General features: G+C 44.6%; 3 protein-coding genes across 13 annotated transcripts; all 3 read left to right on the top strand.

Moving 5' to 3' along the window:
* LOC121169782 (keratin-associated protein 4-6-like) lies at nt 1–834 on the top strand. Of its 4 annotated transcripts, XM_041000479.1 has the most exons (3): nt 1–119; nt 180–284; nt 420–834. In XM_041000479.1, exons 1-3 carry the CDS (start codon nt 1–3, stop codon nt 832–834), a joined length of 639 nt encoding a protein of 212 aa, XP_040856413.1. The 4 variants fall into 4 exon arrangements, with proteins under 4 accessions (XP_040856413.1, XP_040856414.1, XP_040856411.1 ...); XM_041000480.1 differs by having other exon boundaries at nt 1–40; nt 257–834; XM_041000477.1 differs by having other exon boundaries at nt 1–143; nt 189–834.
* A 3,471-nt stretch (nt 835–4,305) lies between these two features.
* Nucleotides 4,306–4,980, top strand: LOC121169789 (keratin-associated protein 4-2-like). The gene is made up of 2 exons (XM_041000508.1): nt 4,306–4,345; nt 4,397–4,980. The coding sequence occupies exons 1-2, from the start codon at nt 4,306–4,308 to the stop codon at nt 4,978–4,980; spliced, it is 624 nt and encodes a 207-aa protein (XP_040856442.1).
* Nucleotides 4,981–10,783: 5,803 nt separating this feature from the next.
* LOC121169783 (keratin-associated protein 4-4-like) lies at nt 10,784–11,608 on the top strand. Of its 8 annotated transcripts, XM_041000488.1 has the most exons (4): nt 10,784–10,823; nt 10,875–10,986; nt 11,077–11,181; nt 11,212–11,608. In XM_041000488.1, exons 1-4 carry the CDS (start codon nt 10,784–10,786, stop codon nt 11,606–11,608), a joined length of 654 nt encoding a protein of 217 aa, XP_040856422.1. The 8 variants fall into 8 exon arrangements, with proteins under 8 accessions (XP_040856422.1, XP_040856421.1, XP_040856420.1 ...); XM_041000487.1 differs by having other exon boundaries at nt 10,962–11,181; XM_041000486.1 differs by having other exon boundaries at nt 10,965–11,608.
* The last annotated feature ends 2,503 nt before the right edge of the window (nt 11,609–14,111 follow it).

The raw sequence follows: 14,111 nt of genomic DNA, 5'->3' as shown, positions 1-14,111 counted from the left end.
ATGGTCAACTCCTGTTGTGGTTCTGTGTGCTCTGAGCAGGAGACCTGCTGCCGCCCCAGCTGCTGCCAGGCCTCCTGCTGCAGACCCAGCTGCTGCATCTCCAGCTGCTGCAGGCCCCAGTGCTGCCAGCCAACCTGCTGCCAGCCCACCTGCTGCCGCCCTACCTGCTGCATCTCCAGCTGCTGCAGACCCACCTGCTGCAGACCCCAATGCTGCCAGTCTGTGTGCTGCCAGCCCACCTGCTGCCGCCCCAGCTGCTGCATCTCGAGCTGCTGCAAGCCCCAGTGCTGCCAGCCTTCATGTTGTAGACCCACCTGCTGTCGTCCCAGCTGCTGCATCTCCAGCTGCTGCCCTAGCCCCTGCTGCAGACCGCAATGTTGCCAGTCTGTGTGCTGCCAGCCCACTTGTTGCCGCCCCAGCTGCTGCATCTCGAGCTGCTGCCGCCCTAGTTGCTGCAGGCCCCAATGTTGTCAGTCTGTGTGCTGCCAGCCCACTTGCTGCAGAACTCAATGCTGCCGCCCCAGCTGCTGCATCTCTAGCTGTTGCCAGCCCAGTTGTTGCAGACCCAGCTGCTGCATCTCCAGCTGCTGCCAGCCTACTTGCTGCAGACCCACCTGCTGCATCTCTAGCTGCTGCCAGCCCACTTGTTGCAGACCCAGCTGCTGCATCTCTAGCTGCTGCCGCCCTTCTTGCTGCAGACCACAGTGCTGCCAGCCCACCTGCTGCATTTCCAGTTGCTGCAGGCCCCAGTGCTGCCAATCTGTGTGCTGCCAGCCTACCTGCTGCACCTCCAGATGCTGCCGCCCCAGCTGCTCTAGTGGTTCTTGCTGCTGAATTCTTGGACCTCCACATACCTGTTCTTTGAGAAACTAATGTTCTGGGGGTACTCCATGTATGAGCTGGATTATGTGTTCAAAGGATTTTTAGCTTAATTTGACCTGCAAATACTCTGCTCTCACCCTCACCATGTTATTGCTTTTCTCTGAAACATGTGCACCATCAAGTCATTGCAACTGAAATATTTGTTTTCTGTCATGTTTTCTCTTATGGAGCTATTCCCACATCTTAAATAAATCTACATTTTCCAGGCATATATGTATAAGCACATCATGTTATTTTTGCTCATGGAGCTTTCAGTCTTGGCATTTTTTCTGTTGTTCGTCTCTAAAGGAAGAGGGGACAGTAACAGATGGCCACAGGGGTGACACCTCTATGCTCTCGGTCTTTCTCACTCTAGCATAGGAACATGGCTCCTTCGACAGGTACCTGGACTCCCCAGCTGGGGATTGTGGATGGAGGGGCATGTCTGGACAGGAGCTGAATCCTCTAAAAGCAGACCTCAACCAAAACATGGGAAGTGGTGAATAGACAGCTTCATGGATGCCCTCCTGAGTGGGAGATAGGCTGGGCATTTGTGCCAGTCTCCCAGAGTACTCAGAGGGACTGAAGCCCAGGGTCCCATGGGAGACTTCTGCTCATTTCATCTCCTTGTATTAGATTCCTTCCTACTATGGTTTGGGTAACCATTTGGGCAGCCTCTCAAAACTTGCTTTGTGCACTTTGTCCATGTAATCATATGCTAAGCATATGACTTATATTAACAATTGCGGGTTATAAGAATGGAGGTTTGATCCTACTTCAGTGTCTTAGAGGGAGGTATTTAGGTCATCAAGAGCTTGCCAGCTGTATGTTCTACCACAAGCTATGACTTTAGAGAAGGCTCCAGTGATTTTCCTTACCTGTGCCTTCCTCATGGCTTCATGGATCACAGTCAGTCTAATGGGATTTTTGCCTTTAGGATTATGATGAATCCTAGCACATTTCCAGCACATTCACTTCTCTGTTTCTTGTAATCTTGTCTTTCTCATTTCAAAACTTAGAAGCTTGAAACAACACAAGACGTACTGAATGTTTTACAAATCCAGGCATAGCCCACGGGACTTCTCTCCTGCTTAGTTTTTTCACAAGGCTACAAACAAGGAGTTATCTCTCAGTGGGGTGTCATCTGAGGACTTAACCAGCAAGAATGTGCTCCTAGGGTCAGTTCCATGGTTTTGGACATAGTTTGGTGCTTGGAGACTCATTAGAGAGAAAGACTCAAATCCTGGGTGGCAATTGGGGATAACGAATGTCATTTTTTTTTTTTTTTTGGTCATAAGACCTTTTCCAAGAATAGGTGCATTCATCAGGATGAGAGAGAGAGAGAGAGAGAAATTGCACATGAGACTGTCTTACAAGATGTAAGTCTTACTGCTTTGTCACTCCATCAATGGACGTGACCTCATGCTATTGTCCAAAAGTAGTTATACTCATGGTGGGAGGATGGCAATGATGACAAATACCAGGAGATAACAATAATCTGGAGCCTCTTGAAGTTGCCTACTTCAGTTCTTAGATGATAATGATCATATACAGGATACTATTGATATAAATTCAAAAACATGTAAAACTGTATATTTTTCAAAGATAGAAATTAGTCTGAGAAGTTGTTGCTTTTCATAAGCACACCACACACACACACATACACTGTGGTCTAATGCGGACTTTTCCAGCTTCTGTCCTTTCCTAAGAAACGAGCAGTGCAGGAAAAAGAGAAAGGGCAGGGCACATACATGAAACAGCACTCAGCTTTATCAACTATAAAGTGAAATAATAATACTAATTTAAATACCTGGATGGTGGTTCCCTCTGGGGTGGAGGAGGAAATGTGATGAAGAAAGACTGAGCAGCTGTACGGGGTGATGACAATGCTGTTCTCTCCATGGTCTTGAGCACGTAGACGCTTGCTTAGCTTTATGCATTATAGCACTCGCATGTATTTTTCACATATTTTACAGTATACATGTGTTTGCTCCAATAAGAAAGTGTTTTAAACAAACAGAGTGAAATCTTAGAGATTTAAGATTGCTAATCAAACAACTGTAACACATAAATCAGTATTTTCTCCAAGAACAGTCGTTTGGGTATTTCTGCATCCTTTAAACTTGTAGTTTATCCTCATTGTGAATGAATATAAGCTGATATTCTCTGGTCTGGGTATATGATTTCTATCTCTACATTGATTCTTCCTCTCCCATCTTTGTGTGGGTGTTAAAATCCACAATTTCTTGTAGACAAAGTATCAACAACTTGAAAAATGCAGCAAATATTCAGAGTTCTGCTACTCAACAGAACTTATGTTATGAGGCTGGTGTAGTGGCTCAAGTCCTCAGTTCCCTGCACATGTACAGAGGACTTGGAGAAAGCTCCTGGATCCTGGTTTCAGATCGGCTCAGCTCTGCTCTGACCTTTGTAGCAATTTGAGGAGTGAACCAGCCAATGGAAGACCTCTCTTATTATCTTCATTCTCTTTCTGTAAAGTCTGTCTTTCAAACAAAAATAAATACATCTTTTAAAATGAGATATTATGTTGCATAATGGGTGAAAGTAAGAGGCAAGGATAAGGCAGGTTGGTCAATTTCTCTTGGAAACAGAGGAAGACTGTAGTCAGTATACCCAGTGGAAGCCAGAAAGACAGGAAGTCAAAGACATTAGGACACTTGGCCCACAGAGTGGAGGTGAGGAAATTAAACTTGGAATTACAGTGAATCTCTGTAGTCTACTTCCACCAACAGAGTTTGCAGTAGAGGCTGGAGGATGCATTCTAGAGGAAAAAGGAATTAAGACCCATGACTTCACGCTATGAAAACAAACCAGCATTTCTCATCACAATCTAAAGAATGGGTATTATTCATAGTGGGAAGCGTGAATGTATTAACAGCCTTTTGCCTCTAAGTAGTGGCCTTCTGTTTCCTGTCAAGCTTTCCTGCTCACCTGACCCGTAGGAAAGACACAACATTCATTATGAATGATGCATATTAAGCACAGCTTTATCTTCCCTGGTCATGAAAAAGAATTATGAGTTTATAAGAATTATCACATGGCTTATTACGCAAAATGATACAGAGGCGCAGAAAGGAGGAAGAGAGTCACATTCATTTCCCAATGTAGAAGCCCACCAGGAGGGCATAACTGAGATGACTCAACAAGAGGGGAAAGATGAGTCCTAACAACTGGAGTAGGAGCAGGAAACGATGTTTCCATCAAGATAAAAAAGGTTTTTGTTTTTTTTCTTTGACAGGAAAGCACACTTGACTAATTTGATAATCACCTACTTATCAGGACAAACAATAACAAGGAAAGAGTATCACACCTGATGAGAGCATCTGTCAGCAGGGTATAAAAGAGGTCCCGAGTCAAGGAGACATCCACACCTTTCAAACCCACCTTCTGGAAACCCACACACCACCTCCATCCTCTGACACCATGGTCAACTCCTGTTGTGGTTCTGTGTGCTCTGAGCAGGAGACCTGCTGCAGACCCACCTGCTGCCAGGCCTCCTGCTGCCGCCCCAGCTGCTGCATCTCCAGCTGCTGCAGGCCCCAGTGCTGCCAGCCTTCATGTTGTAGACCCACCTGCTGTCATCCCAGCTGCTGCATCTCCAGCTGCTGCCCTAGCCCCTGCTGCAGACCGCAATGTTGCCAGTCTGTGTGCTGCCAGCCCACTTGTTGCCGCCCCAGCTGCTGCATCTCCAGTTGCTGCCAGCCCACTTGTTGCCGCCCTAGTTGCTGCAGGCCCCAATGCTGCCAGCCCACTTGCTGCAGAACTCAATGCTGCCGCCCCAGCTGCTGCATCTCTAGCTGCTGCCGCCCTACCTGTTGTGTGTCCAGTTGTTGTCAGCCCCAGTGCTGCCAGCCCAGTTGCTGCAGACCCACCTGCTGCATCTCCAGCTGCTGCAAGCCCACTTGTTGCCAGTCCACTTGTTGCAGACCCACCTGCTGCCAGCCCACTTGCTGCAGACCCACCTGCTGCCCTAGCTCTACTTGCTGCCAGCCCACTTGCTGTCTCCAGACCACCTGCTGCAGAACCCAGTGCTGCCGCCCCAGCTGCACTGTGTCCACCTGCTGCTGCCCTAGCTGCTCCAGTGCTTCTTGTTGCTAAGCATTATGGCCTAGACTCAGCTGTTTTTCAACAGCCTATACTCCTGAGGTAGTCTGCCCATGAGCTCTTTCAGGAGAGGCTGATTCTCAAAGCCCATTTCAACCGCATTTGTGATTGCCTTTTGCCCACAAACAGATCACCTCCAATCCATACCATGGGACTCTCTCTTTCCCAAGGAACCCACATTTGAACCCTCTCATATCTTTGGACCAGCATGTCACTGCAATGGAAATATTTGCTCTGTGTCATCTTTTCTCATATGGAGATATTCCTACATCTTGAATAAATTTGAATTGTCAACTCATACAAATGTAAGGGCTCTGTGTTTGATTGTTTCATCTTGAATTTTCAAAGCTTGGTAGGAAATACTGTTTGTTCTCTTGATGGAAGACCATGGTAAAGGATATTAGGACTCTACCTCTACTTGCCAGTCCTTCTCAGTCTAACTCAAGATTGTTTCATAGCCAGACTACATGGTGGGAACACAGATCTACATGAATTTCAGTGGTTTAAAGTGTGTACTGCATCCTGGATCTGAGGATGTCAGCTCCATACTGAAAACCCAGCCTTCCTCTAAGATTCTGCACTCTTGACCATTGATTATACCTACAATGTCTGAATACACTTAAATAGAAGAATGATGGAGTTGTGATGTTGAAGAATTATACTATTGTAGCAAAATAGGTGAAGAGTGTAGAGTGTGGTGAATGGAAAGAGTGGAACGGGAAATTCTGGAACCTTGGAAGAAAAAAATGACAGCAATATCATGGTATCAGGTCAACTTGGTTTGGGTGATGCAACAAAAGTTTTGAATTATGAATTCCATTGCCAAAGCATTGTACACACTACATTGTTTAGGGCGTCTACTTGTCTCAGGTTCAGTGTTTAGGAGTTTATGATGCTGGGTCAATTTCATAGACCCTTATAATATAGCTGATTGAGGACCTTTTGGCAGAAAAGGTAAACTAATATAAAGATCTGTATTCCCTCAATCAGAAACAGTATCTGTCCATGTCTCCACAAAGGACAGTATATGTTATTAGGTGCTTAGTATTTATCTCCTGCTCCTAGATCAGAAATTCAGTAGCTGTAGAGAGTAAGATGGAGATGTAGGGTGAAGACAGGTTTAAACTGATGGAGAATCATTAGCCAGGGTGAAGCAGAGATGGTAGATTCCAGAAAACAGAAGAGGACATGCCCACAGCAAAGTTGCACCTGGAGATCTGTGGACATGGAGAAGCATCAGAGACAACAGAACAGTGTTTCAGTGAGCAGTCACTCTAGCACCTGTCAACAATTGGTGATTGACAATCAGAGCTCCACCTGCAGACAGGTGGGAAGGGGAGTTCACCAGGAGCTCAGAAGATGAACCCAGCACAGGGGATTAATATCCAGGATTACCAAAGAGCTTCAGAAACTCAGTTACAGCAAAAACAAAACAAAACAAAACAAAACAAAACAAAACAAAACAAAACAAAACAAAACAAAACAAAACAAACCCAACCCAAACCAAAGCAAACCAAAGCCAATCCTACAAAATCAACCCTGTGAAGAAATAGGAGAAGAAAATAGACATTTTTTTCAAAAGAGCAAATTCAAATTGCTAACAGACATAGGAAAAAAAATGTTCAAGCTCCCTAGCTGTCAGGGAAATACCAATGAAAAGCACACTGAGGTTCCACCTAACTCCAGTGAGATTGGCATACATTCAGAACTCTACCAACAGTGTCTTCCTCACTGTTGGTTGGAATGTAGCCTAGTAAAACCACTACGGAAGTTAGTATGGATAGTACTAAGACAACTGAAAATTGACCTGCCATATGACCCAGCTACCCCACTTCTGCGAATATAAATAAAGGAAATGAATTCTGCATATTAGAAAGGGATCTCTAATCCTATATTACAGCAACACAATCTACAACAGCAAAGACATGGAAACAACTCAGATGCCTGTCAAGAGAGGAGTGGATAAAGAAACTGAGAAACATCTACTCCATGCAATACTACTCAGCCATCAAAAAGAATGAAACTCTACCATCTGCAACCAAATGGTACCAACTAGAGACCACTGTGCTCAGTGAAATAAAGCAACTCCTTGCAAAATACAAGATCAATGGCCCTTTTGATTCTGTTTTTGCTACGTCATGAGTTTTAATGTTTTTATTTTCATTCCTCCAAAATTTCTTTCTTTTTATTTTTTTCTCTCACCCTCGGCCATACAGTAGCATCATTTTCTTCAAGAAGGTTTTTTATTTTCTTTGTAATTTCTTCAGCGACACATTGGTCATTAAGTAGCACGTTATTTAACTTTATGTTGTAAACTTTCTCTTTTTCTTGCTATTCTTGATTTTATTTTATGACTTTTAATGCATAGTAACTGAAACTATCCATATGTGAAGATCCAATGCAGTATGCATTTCTACTTGCAATCAAGATGAACTCCCAATGAAACTGTTAAACATATCTTAACAATAAGATGCTTGACTCTGTGCCATCGTCCATACATACAATGTCAGGATGCACTTAAAGAGTGAAATTACGAACTTATAATTGTGCATGAAGGACTATACTATTGTAATAATACAGGAGAAACCAATAGGAGGGTGGGATTTGGGGAGAAAGGAAAAGAAATTCCAGAGCCAAAGGAAATACATCATAAAATAATAAAATACTTGTTTTAAAATTCAGCAGTCAATAATCTTGTTGGCTACAGTCAAATCATTAAAAAAATACAACAACATGGCAGCCCTATAGAGGCTGGGAAAGGACATGTGATACGAATCTGGGACAAAAGTATCTTACTAATGCATCCATAATATTCATATTTCTTACTGATCAGGTCGATATGGTGTAAGATTCCCCAGCAAGATGTTCTACAGAATGCCCTATAGTCTACACCCCTGTGAACTCTACTGTGATAAGGAGGACAGGCAAAACCTTGGGTCAGGATGATGAACTTAAATTGCTCTCTGCTCATTTGAGCTCAATATATTTCTGGCTCTCTTTCTTTACAGGAAATTTAAAGGGCCCCCTGGTCAATTCAATTGACACATACCCCATAATAGAAATTATGCCAATCTATCCCAACAAGGATTCTGCATGCATGTCATGAACTACAGTTGGATCTCTCTCATTCTGCAGAGTTAGTGTTTGTCCACTGTCTTCTGCCATCATCAGGGTTTCCATGGGTGAATGTGTGGGAATGTGATGTGATTTACTTCCCCTACAATAGTTCAGGTTTGAAGGCAGCATTAACCTCTGACTTTGTTTACTAGATCGCCCGGTGAATGGTAAGCAATGGCCAGGGCTTTGCCTCAGTCTTACTCACACACCAGGTGTGTCTTCTTAGTCCAGTGAATGTGTGTGTTGGATCTTTTTGTTGTTATATTGATTTTCATGTGTGATAGTTATGCAATTTTCTTTATTTTCAGTATGAATAGCTTTATTTTCCTAGCCCAACAGACATGTGTTGGATCAAATGTAAATGGGTTAATGGACACTAGGTGTGTCTGGACACAGCAGAAAGACCAACTGAACCAAGACACCATTTGCTACTTACTATTGCTGACAAATTCATATGTCCACGTTCTGGATATCCAACTGTCAATATCAACTCAGATTTCATATTAGACAATATCCACTTTTATGAATTTGAAAGCACAAGTGAATGAAGAAGTGATGCCAGTTAAGTGCTTTGCAGAGAAGCACATATGATCAAAATTTTGCAAAAAATACAGATCAGACATTAATGACCTAAAAGCACATAGAACAGCCACCCAGGGTTACTAAGTTGTCTTTGACATATGCTTTGTAGAACAAGGAGATATAGAAAAGCTGGCTGTGTTCATCATGTCATGATAATAATGATTCATGAATGTGCTTGCGCTATTTGCAACTGGAAAGTTTTCAACACATTCTCACTCTGAACTCATATATGCAAATGTTCCTGATCTGGATAGCTCCTTTCACATACCTTAATTTGAACCTTATTATTTAACAAATGATCGTAGGCATATCAAGAAGGAATAATTATGAGGACTATGTGGTTTATCAATATATGTAAACATCATAAAATATTCAATCAGCAACTAGATCTATGGCTTCACAGGTATAACATTCTTTAAGGTGAAAACATCCAAAATGCTATCTGCTGGAGATTATGTGGGAAATCTACATTACATGACGTCTGGTCCTCTATGATGCAATGGAACCCAAACCTCTTCTCCAGAGCCATCACACAGCACCTGTTCATTCATCTTTGGAATCCCTTCTTGCTTGCCTCCCTCCCAGGCTCTATCAACACGCTGTTTCTCCTAGGAGAGCATCTAGATTGTCTTCGACTCTCTCTTTGTGTGTTGAACGTGCAGTTGCCTGTGATTCTTGTTCCTCGGCTTTAACAAGATGGACTAAGTGGTGTCCTCTGTGTCCATGACTCACTGCCCCACACAGTGGAGATGTCCAAGCATTCTGGCCCCTTGCTCCGCTCACACGTGGCCATCTTCCTGTGTCTGCTGAGACTCAGCTGTGGCCATGCCTGATTTGTTACTCAGAAAGCCACCTATCTGACTGCACAGATGTACCGGGTTCAGTGCCAAGGGAAATGAAATTAGATTGTCAAAGAGAAGCCTGCATTCCCATGTTCATTTTGACCCTGAACACATTAATGATTGAGAAATGGAAACACTTGAGATTCCACTCATTGAAGAATGGATGTGGAAACGAGATGCACATATGTAAAGAAGCACAGCTCCTTCATCATGAAGTAATTTGTCATTTACAACAACCTGAATAGGATGGAGGCCATCGTGTAAGACATTTCTCATATGGCCTTCTTTTTGTTTCTCTCCCTATATTTGTTCACATTTAATAACTTGACAATCAAAGTTGGTAAAAGTGCATGAATTATAAATCATGGCCCGGTCAGAGCTGAGACTCCATGGAAACAGTGAGATGACCCTGAGTGGTTAGAGCGAGATCAGGACACTAGGACTTCCCCTTTGGCTTGTGCAGTGAGTCAGGGAAACGCAGGCAAGACCTACTTCATGTTGTTCAACCAGAGAGACAAGAAGTCATGTGGTGAGGGCTATCACCCTGCAGAGCAGAGAGCTGAGGAAATAAACGTGATGGGGCAGCTGAGCACTCCAACCAATTTACCCAGCTGGTCTGGAGGACAAGCAACATAAACATTTTATTGCTGAAATTTCATCTAAGAGCATCTTAGTTTTTGGCATAAAAACATCGAGAATCTGGTCCCGTTGTATATGGGAAAGAATATGTCCCTTTCGCCTTCGTATCTTCAAGGCAGAAGTGCCCTGTTCTCCAAATCTTTCCATCCGCCTTACCCAGTGTGAATACATTATCATGCTCTACTGCAGTTGTGTCCAACTGGGTTGAGAAATATGGAAAACAGACCCAGAGAAATCACTATCAACCAAGAGTGGACATGATGTCTAATGCACTATGATAAAGAGAAAAACAAGAGGACCAGTGTCACATGAGAGATTTCCTTAAAATCACTAGAGTGAACTAGAGCGGTTGATCAGGAAGAACTTGCAGATGAATCTTAACACATCAGGAAAGGCAATGCTGCTTCCTACCTCATCTGAAAATGAATGCAGGAAAAGAAACCAACATAATGATATAATCACCTACTTATCAAGACAAACACTAACAAGGAAAGAGCATCACACCGGATGAGAGCATCTCTCAGCAGGGTATAAAAGAGGTCCCGAGTCAAGGAGACATCCACACCTTTCAAACCCACCTTCTGGAAACCCACACACCACCTCCATCCTCTGACACCATGGTCAACTCCTGTTGTGGTTCTGTGTGCTCTGAGCAGGAGACCTGCTGCCGACCCAGCTGCTGCCAGGCCTCCTGCTGCCGCCCCAGCTGCTGCCAGGCCTCCTGCTGCCGCCCCAGCTGCTGCCAGGCCTCCTGCTGCCGCCCCAGCTGCTGCCAGGCCTCCTGCTGCCGCCCCAGCTGCTGCATCTCCAGCTGCTGCAAGCCCCAGTGCTGCCAGCCTTCATGTTGCAGACCCACCTGCTGTCGTCCCAGCTGCTGCATCTCCAGCTGCTGCCCTAGCCCCTGCTGCAGACCGCAATGTTGCCAGTCTGTGTGCTGCCAGCCCACTTGTTGCCGCCCCAGCTGCTGCATCTCGAGCTGCTGCCGCCCTAGTTGCTGCAGGCCCCAATGTTGCCAGTCTGTGTGCTGCCAGCCCACTTGCTGCAGAACTCAATGCTGCCGCCCCAGCTGCTGCATCTCTAGCTGTTGCCAGCCCACTTGTTGCAGACCCAGCTGCTGCATCTCCAGCTGCTGCCAGCCCACTTGTTGCAGACCCAGCTGCTGCATCTCCAGCTGCTGCCGCCCCAGCTGCTGCATCTCTAGCTGTTGCCAGCCCCAGTGTTGCCAGCCCACTTGTTGCAGACCCACCTGCTGCACCTCCAGCTGCTGCAAGCCCCCATGCTGCCAGCCCACTTGCTGCAGACCCACCTGCTGCCCTAGCTCTACTTGCTGCCAGCCCACTTGCTGTCTCCAGACCACCTGCTGCAGAACCCAGTGCTGCCGCCCCAGCTGCACTGTGTCCACCTGCTGCTGCCCTAGCTGCTCCAGTGCTTCTTGTTGCTAAGCATTATGGCCTAGACTCAGCTGTTTTTCAACAGCCTATACTCTTGAGGTAGTCTGCCCATGAGCTCTTTCAGGAGAGGCTGATTCTCGACGCCCATTTCAACCGCATTTGTGATTGCCTTTCGCTCACTTATAGATCACCTCCAATCCATACCATGGAACTCTCTCTTTCCCAAGGAACCCACATTTGAACCCTCTCATATCTTTGGACCAGCATGTCACTGCAATGGAAATATTTGCTCTGTGTCATCTTTTCTCATATGGAGATATTCCTACATCTTGAATAAATTTGAATTGTCAACTCATACAAATGCGAGGGCTCTGTGTTTGTTTCATCTTGCATTTTCAAACTAGGTAGGAAATACTGTTTGTTCTCTTGATGGAAGACCATGGTAAAGGATATTAGGACTCTACCTCTACTTGCCAGTCCTTCTCAGTCTAACTGGAGATGGTTTCTTAATCCAGGCTGGTCCTCTTTCTGCTGCTGATTCTCCCTGGAGGACGAATTCCTGGGCAGGAGAGTAGGAACCTCTGTGTGCAGTGACCACGCCATGCATTCGGTGTTGAGAGGGTGTCCTCACTCGCTTTTCTGAGCCTGAGGGCATTTCTGGATATTTCCCTGGTCCTCAGCGATGAAACCCAGTTGCCCACAGTTGTCTTGTGCTCCCTCCCTCACACTGTCATGATTTCCTTTCCTTCCCTGGTCATTTCTCTGGCTCTGTGCACTGATGTGGTATTCACTCAAAAACACACCATCAACAATAAAATTCCTGGCTCTGTGTCTGGTGTAGGGGTCAAGTGTCCTAAGACATGAGTGCTCCATTTATCCCCGTTTTTCTACATAGTGCTTTGCAACATAAGGTCACAGCCTCCACCTGTTTTCATGTTTGCTCAGCTGAGTTCCTATCATGAAATTCTAAAAGATTCAGTAAGAGCACTGAAAGAAGTACATGGAAGAGCAGTACACACTTGCCTGGTGCAATAGCCCAGTTGCTAAATGCAAGCCTTGTATCCACTGACATCCCATATGGGTACCAATTTGGACCCCGTGTTCTCCACTTCCCATCCAGCTCTATGCCTGTGTCCTGGAAAGGTAGTGGATGATGATGGCTCAAACCTTGGGATCCTGTATCCATGTGGGAGGCCAGGAAGGGCCTCCTAGCTGCTGGCTTTGGAATGGCACACCTCTGGCCACCGTGGCCACTTGGGGAGTGGACCAGTTGACGGCAGATCTCTCTGTATCTCCTTCTCTCTGTATATCTGATTCCCAAAGGCAAACAAACATATGTATACATAAATAAAATTCTTTGTAAAAAGAAGTACACTCTTCTAGGTAAACCAGAAATACAGTTCAAGCAAAGCTTACATAATTTATGTGTGTGATCCTCAAATTAATGATTCATTCTACTTCCATGACTCTGAGTAATATTTTTCAAGAGTTATCCAGAATGATGACTGTCTTAGCTTTGACTTTCTTTTTCCAAATGCTCCAGTGTGTTCTCCTTAGAATTCATGCATTGTGGCTCTCATCCTGTTGGTAAATTCTCATCCGTGTAGGATGGTTGTTCATGTGACCAGTAGTGCTGGAAAAAGTTGGTTAAGTGAATACTAGAGGTAGATACATCCTAAAAGCCATTGTTTCAGTATGCAATGCACAAAGCTCAGTGTTTCAAATCCAACATCATTGTCTATATATTTTTTTTAACATCAATTGAATTTTAACTCCTCTAACTAGGCCTATGTTCAGGGTAAATTTCTACAAGTGTATGCAATGCCGACGAGTTGAAAAAGTACTTCTCAAGCTTTGCTACCCTTTGGGATTACCCAGAAGCTTTACAAGTTTCCCAAACCAGGCTCTGTCCCACACCAATTGAATCATGTTTCTGGGTCCCATCGGGTTGATTTCTACATGTTTGTCACCTCAGGACACCATACTGCTTCACTTAAATTCTTCCTCTTACCCACTATTTGAAAACATAAGCCAATGAAGAAAACTGTTCCATCAACTGATCGAAATTGTGCAAAGGGCTCTGCATAGACAGTAATGACCTTCAGGCGCTTGAAGACGCCATCGTGGAGTTAGCAACCATTCTCTGTCACCTGCTTGCTAGAGACAGGAGCCATTAAAGAACTGGCTGTGCTCATCACGTTATGACACAAGAGTGATTCATGAACGTGCTTGGGCTTTTTGCACCCTGCAAGCTTTCACCCCATTCTCACTCTGAACTCATATATGCAAATGTTCCTGATCTGGATAGCTCCTTTCTTTGTGCTTTTCTTTCAATTTTGTTATTTAAAAAATTTTTTAATGGGTACTTCAATTAGCAGGTACCTATGGGGACTATGTGAGGTGTGGATAGGTGTACATAGCAGAGAATACATCTATGTCTTCCTGTTTCACACTCCTTATGCTGAAAACATCCAGAATGCTATCGACTAGGGCTTTTGTGGGAAATCTACATTACATGACGTCTGGTCCTCTATGATGCAATGGAACCCAAACC

The sequence above is a fragment of the Ochotona curzoniae genome, unplaced genomic scaffold (genome assembly GCF_017591425.1).
Source record: "Ochotona curzoniae isolate NIBS_2020 unplaced genomic scaffold, NIBS_Ocur_1.0 scaffold_2453, whole genome shotgun sequence".
Taxonomy (NCBI): Eukaryota; Metazoa; Chordata; class Mammalia; order Lagomorpha; family Ochotonidae; genus Ochotona; species Ochotona curzoniae.
This window is presented reverse-complemented; position numbering and strand designations above follow the sequence as displayed.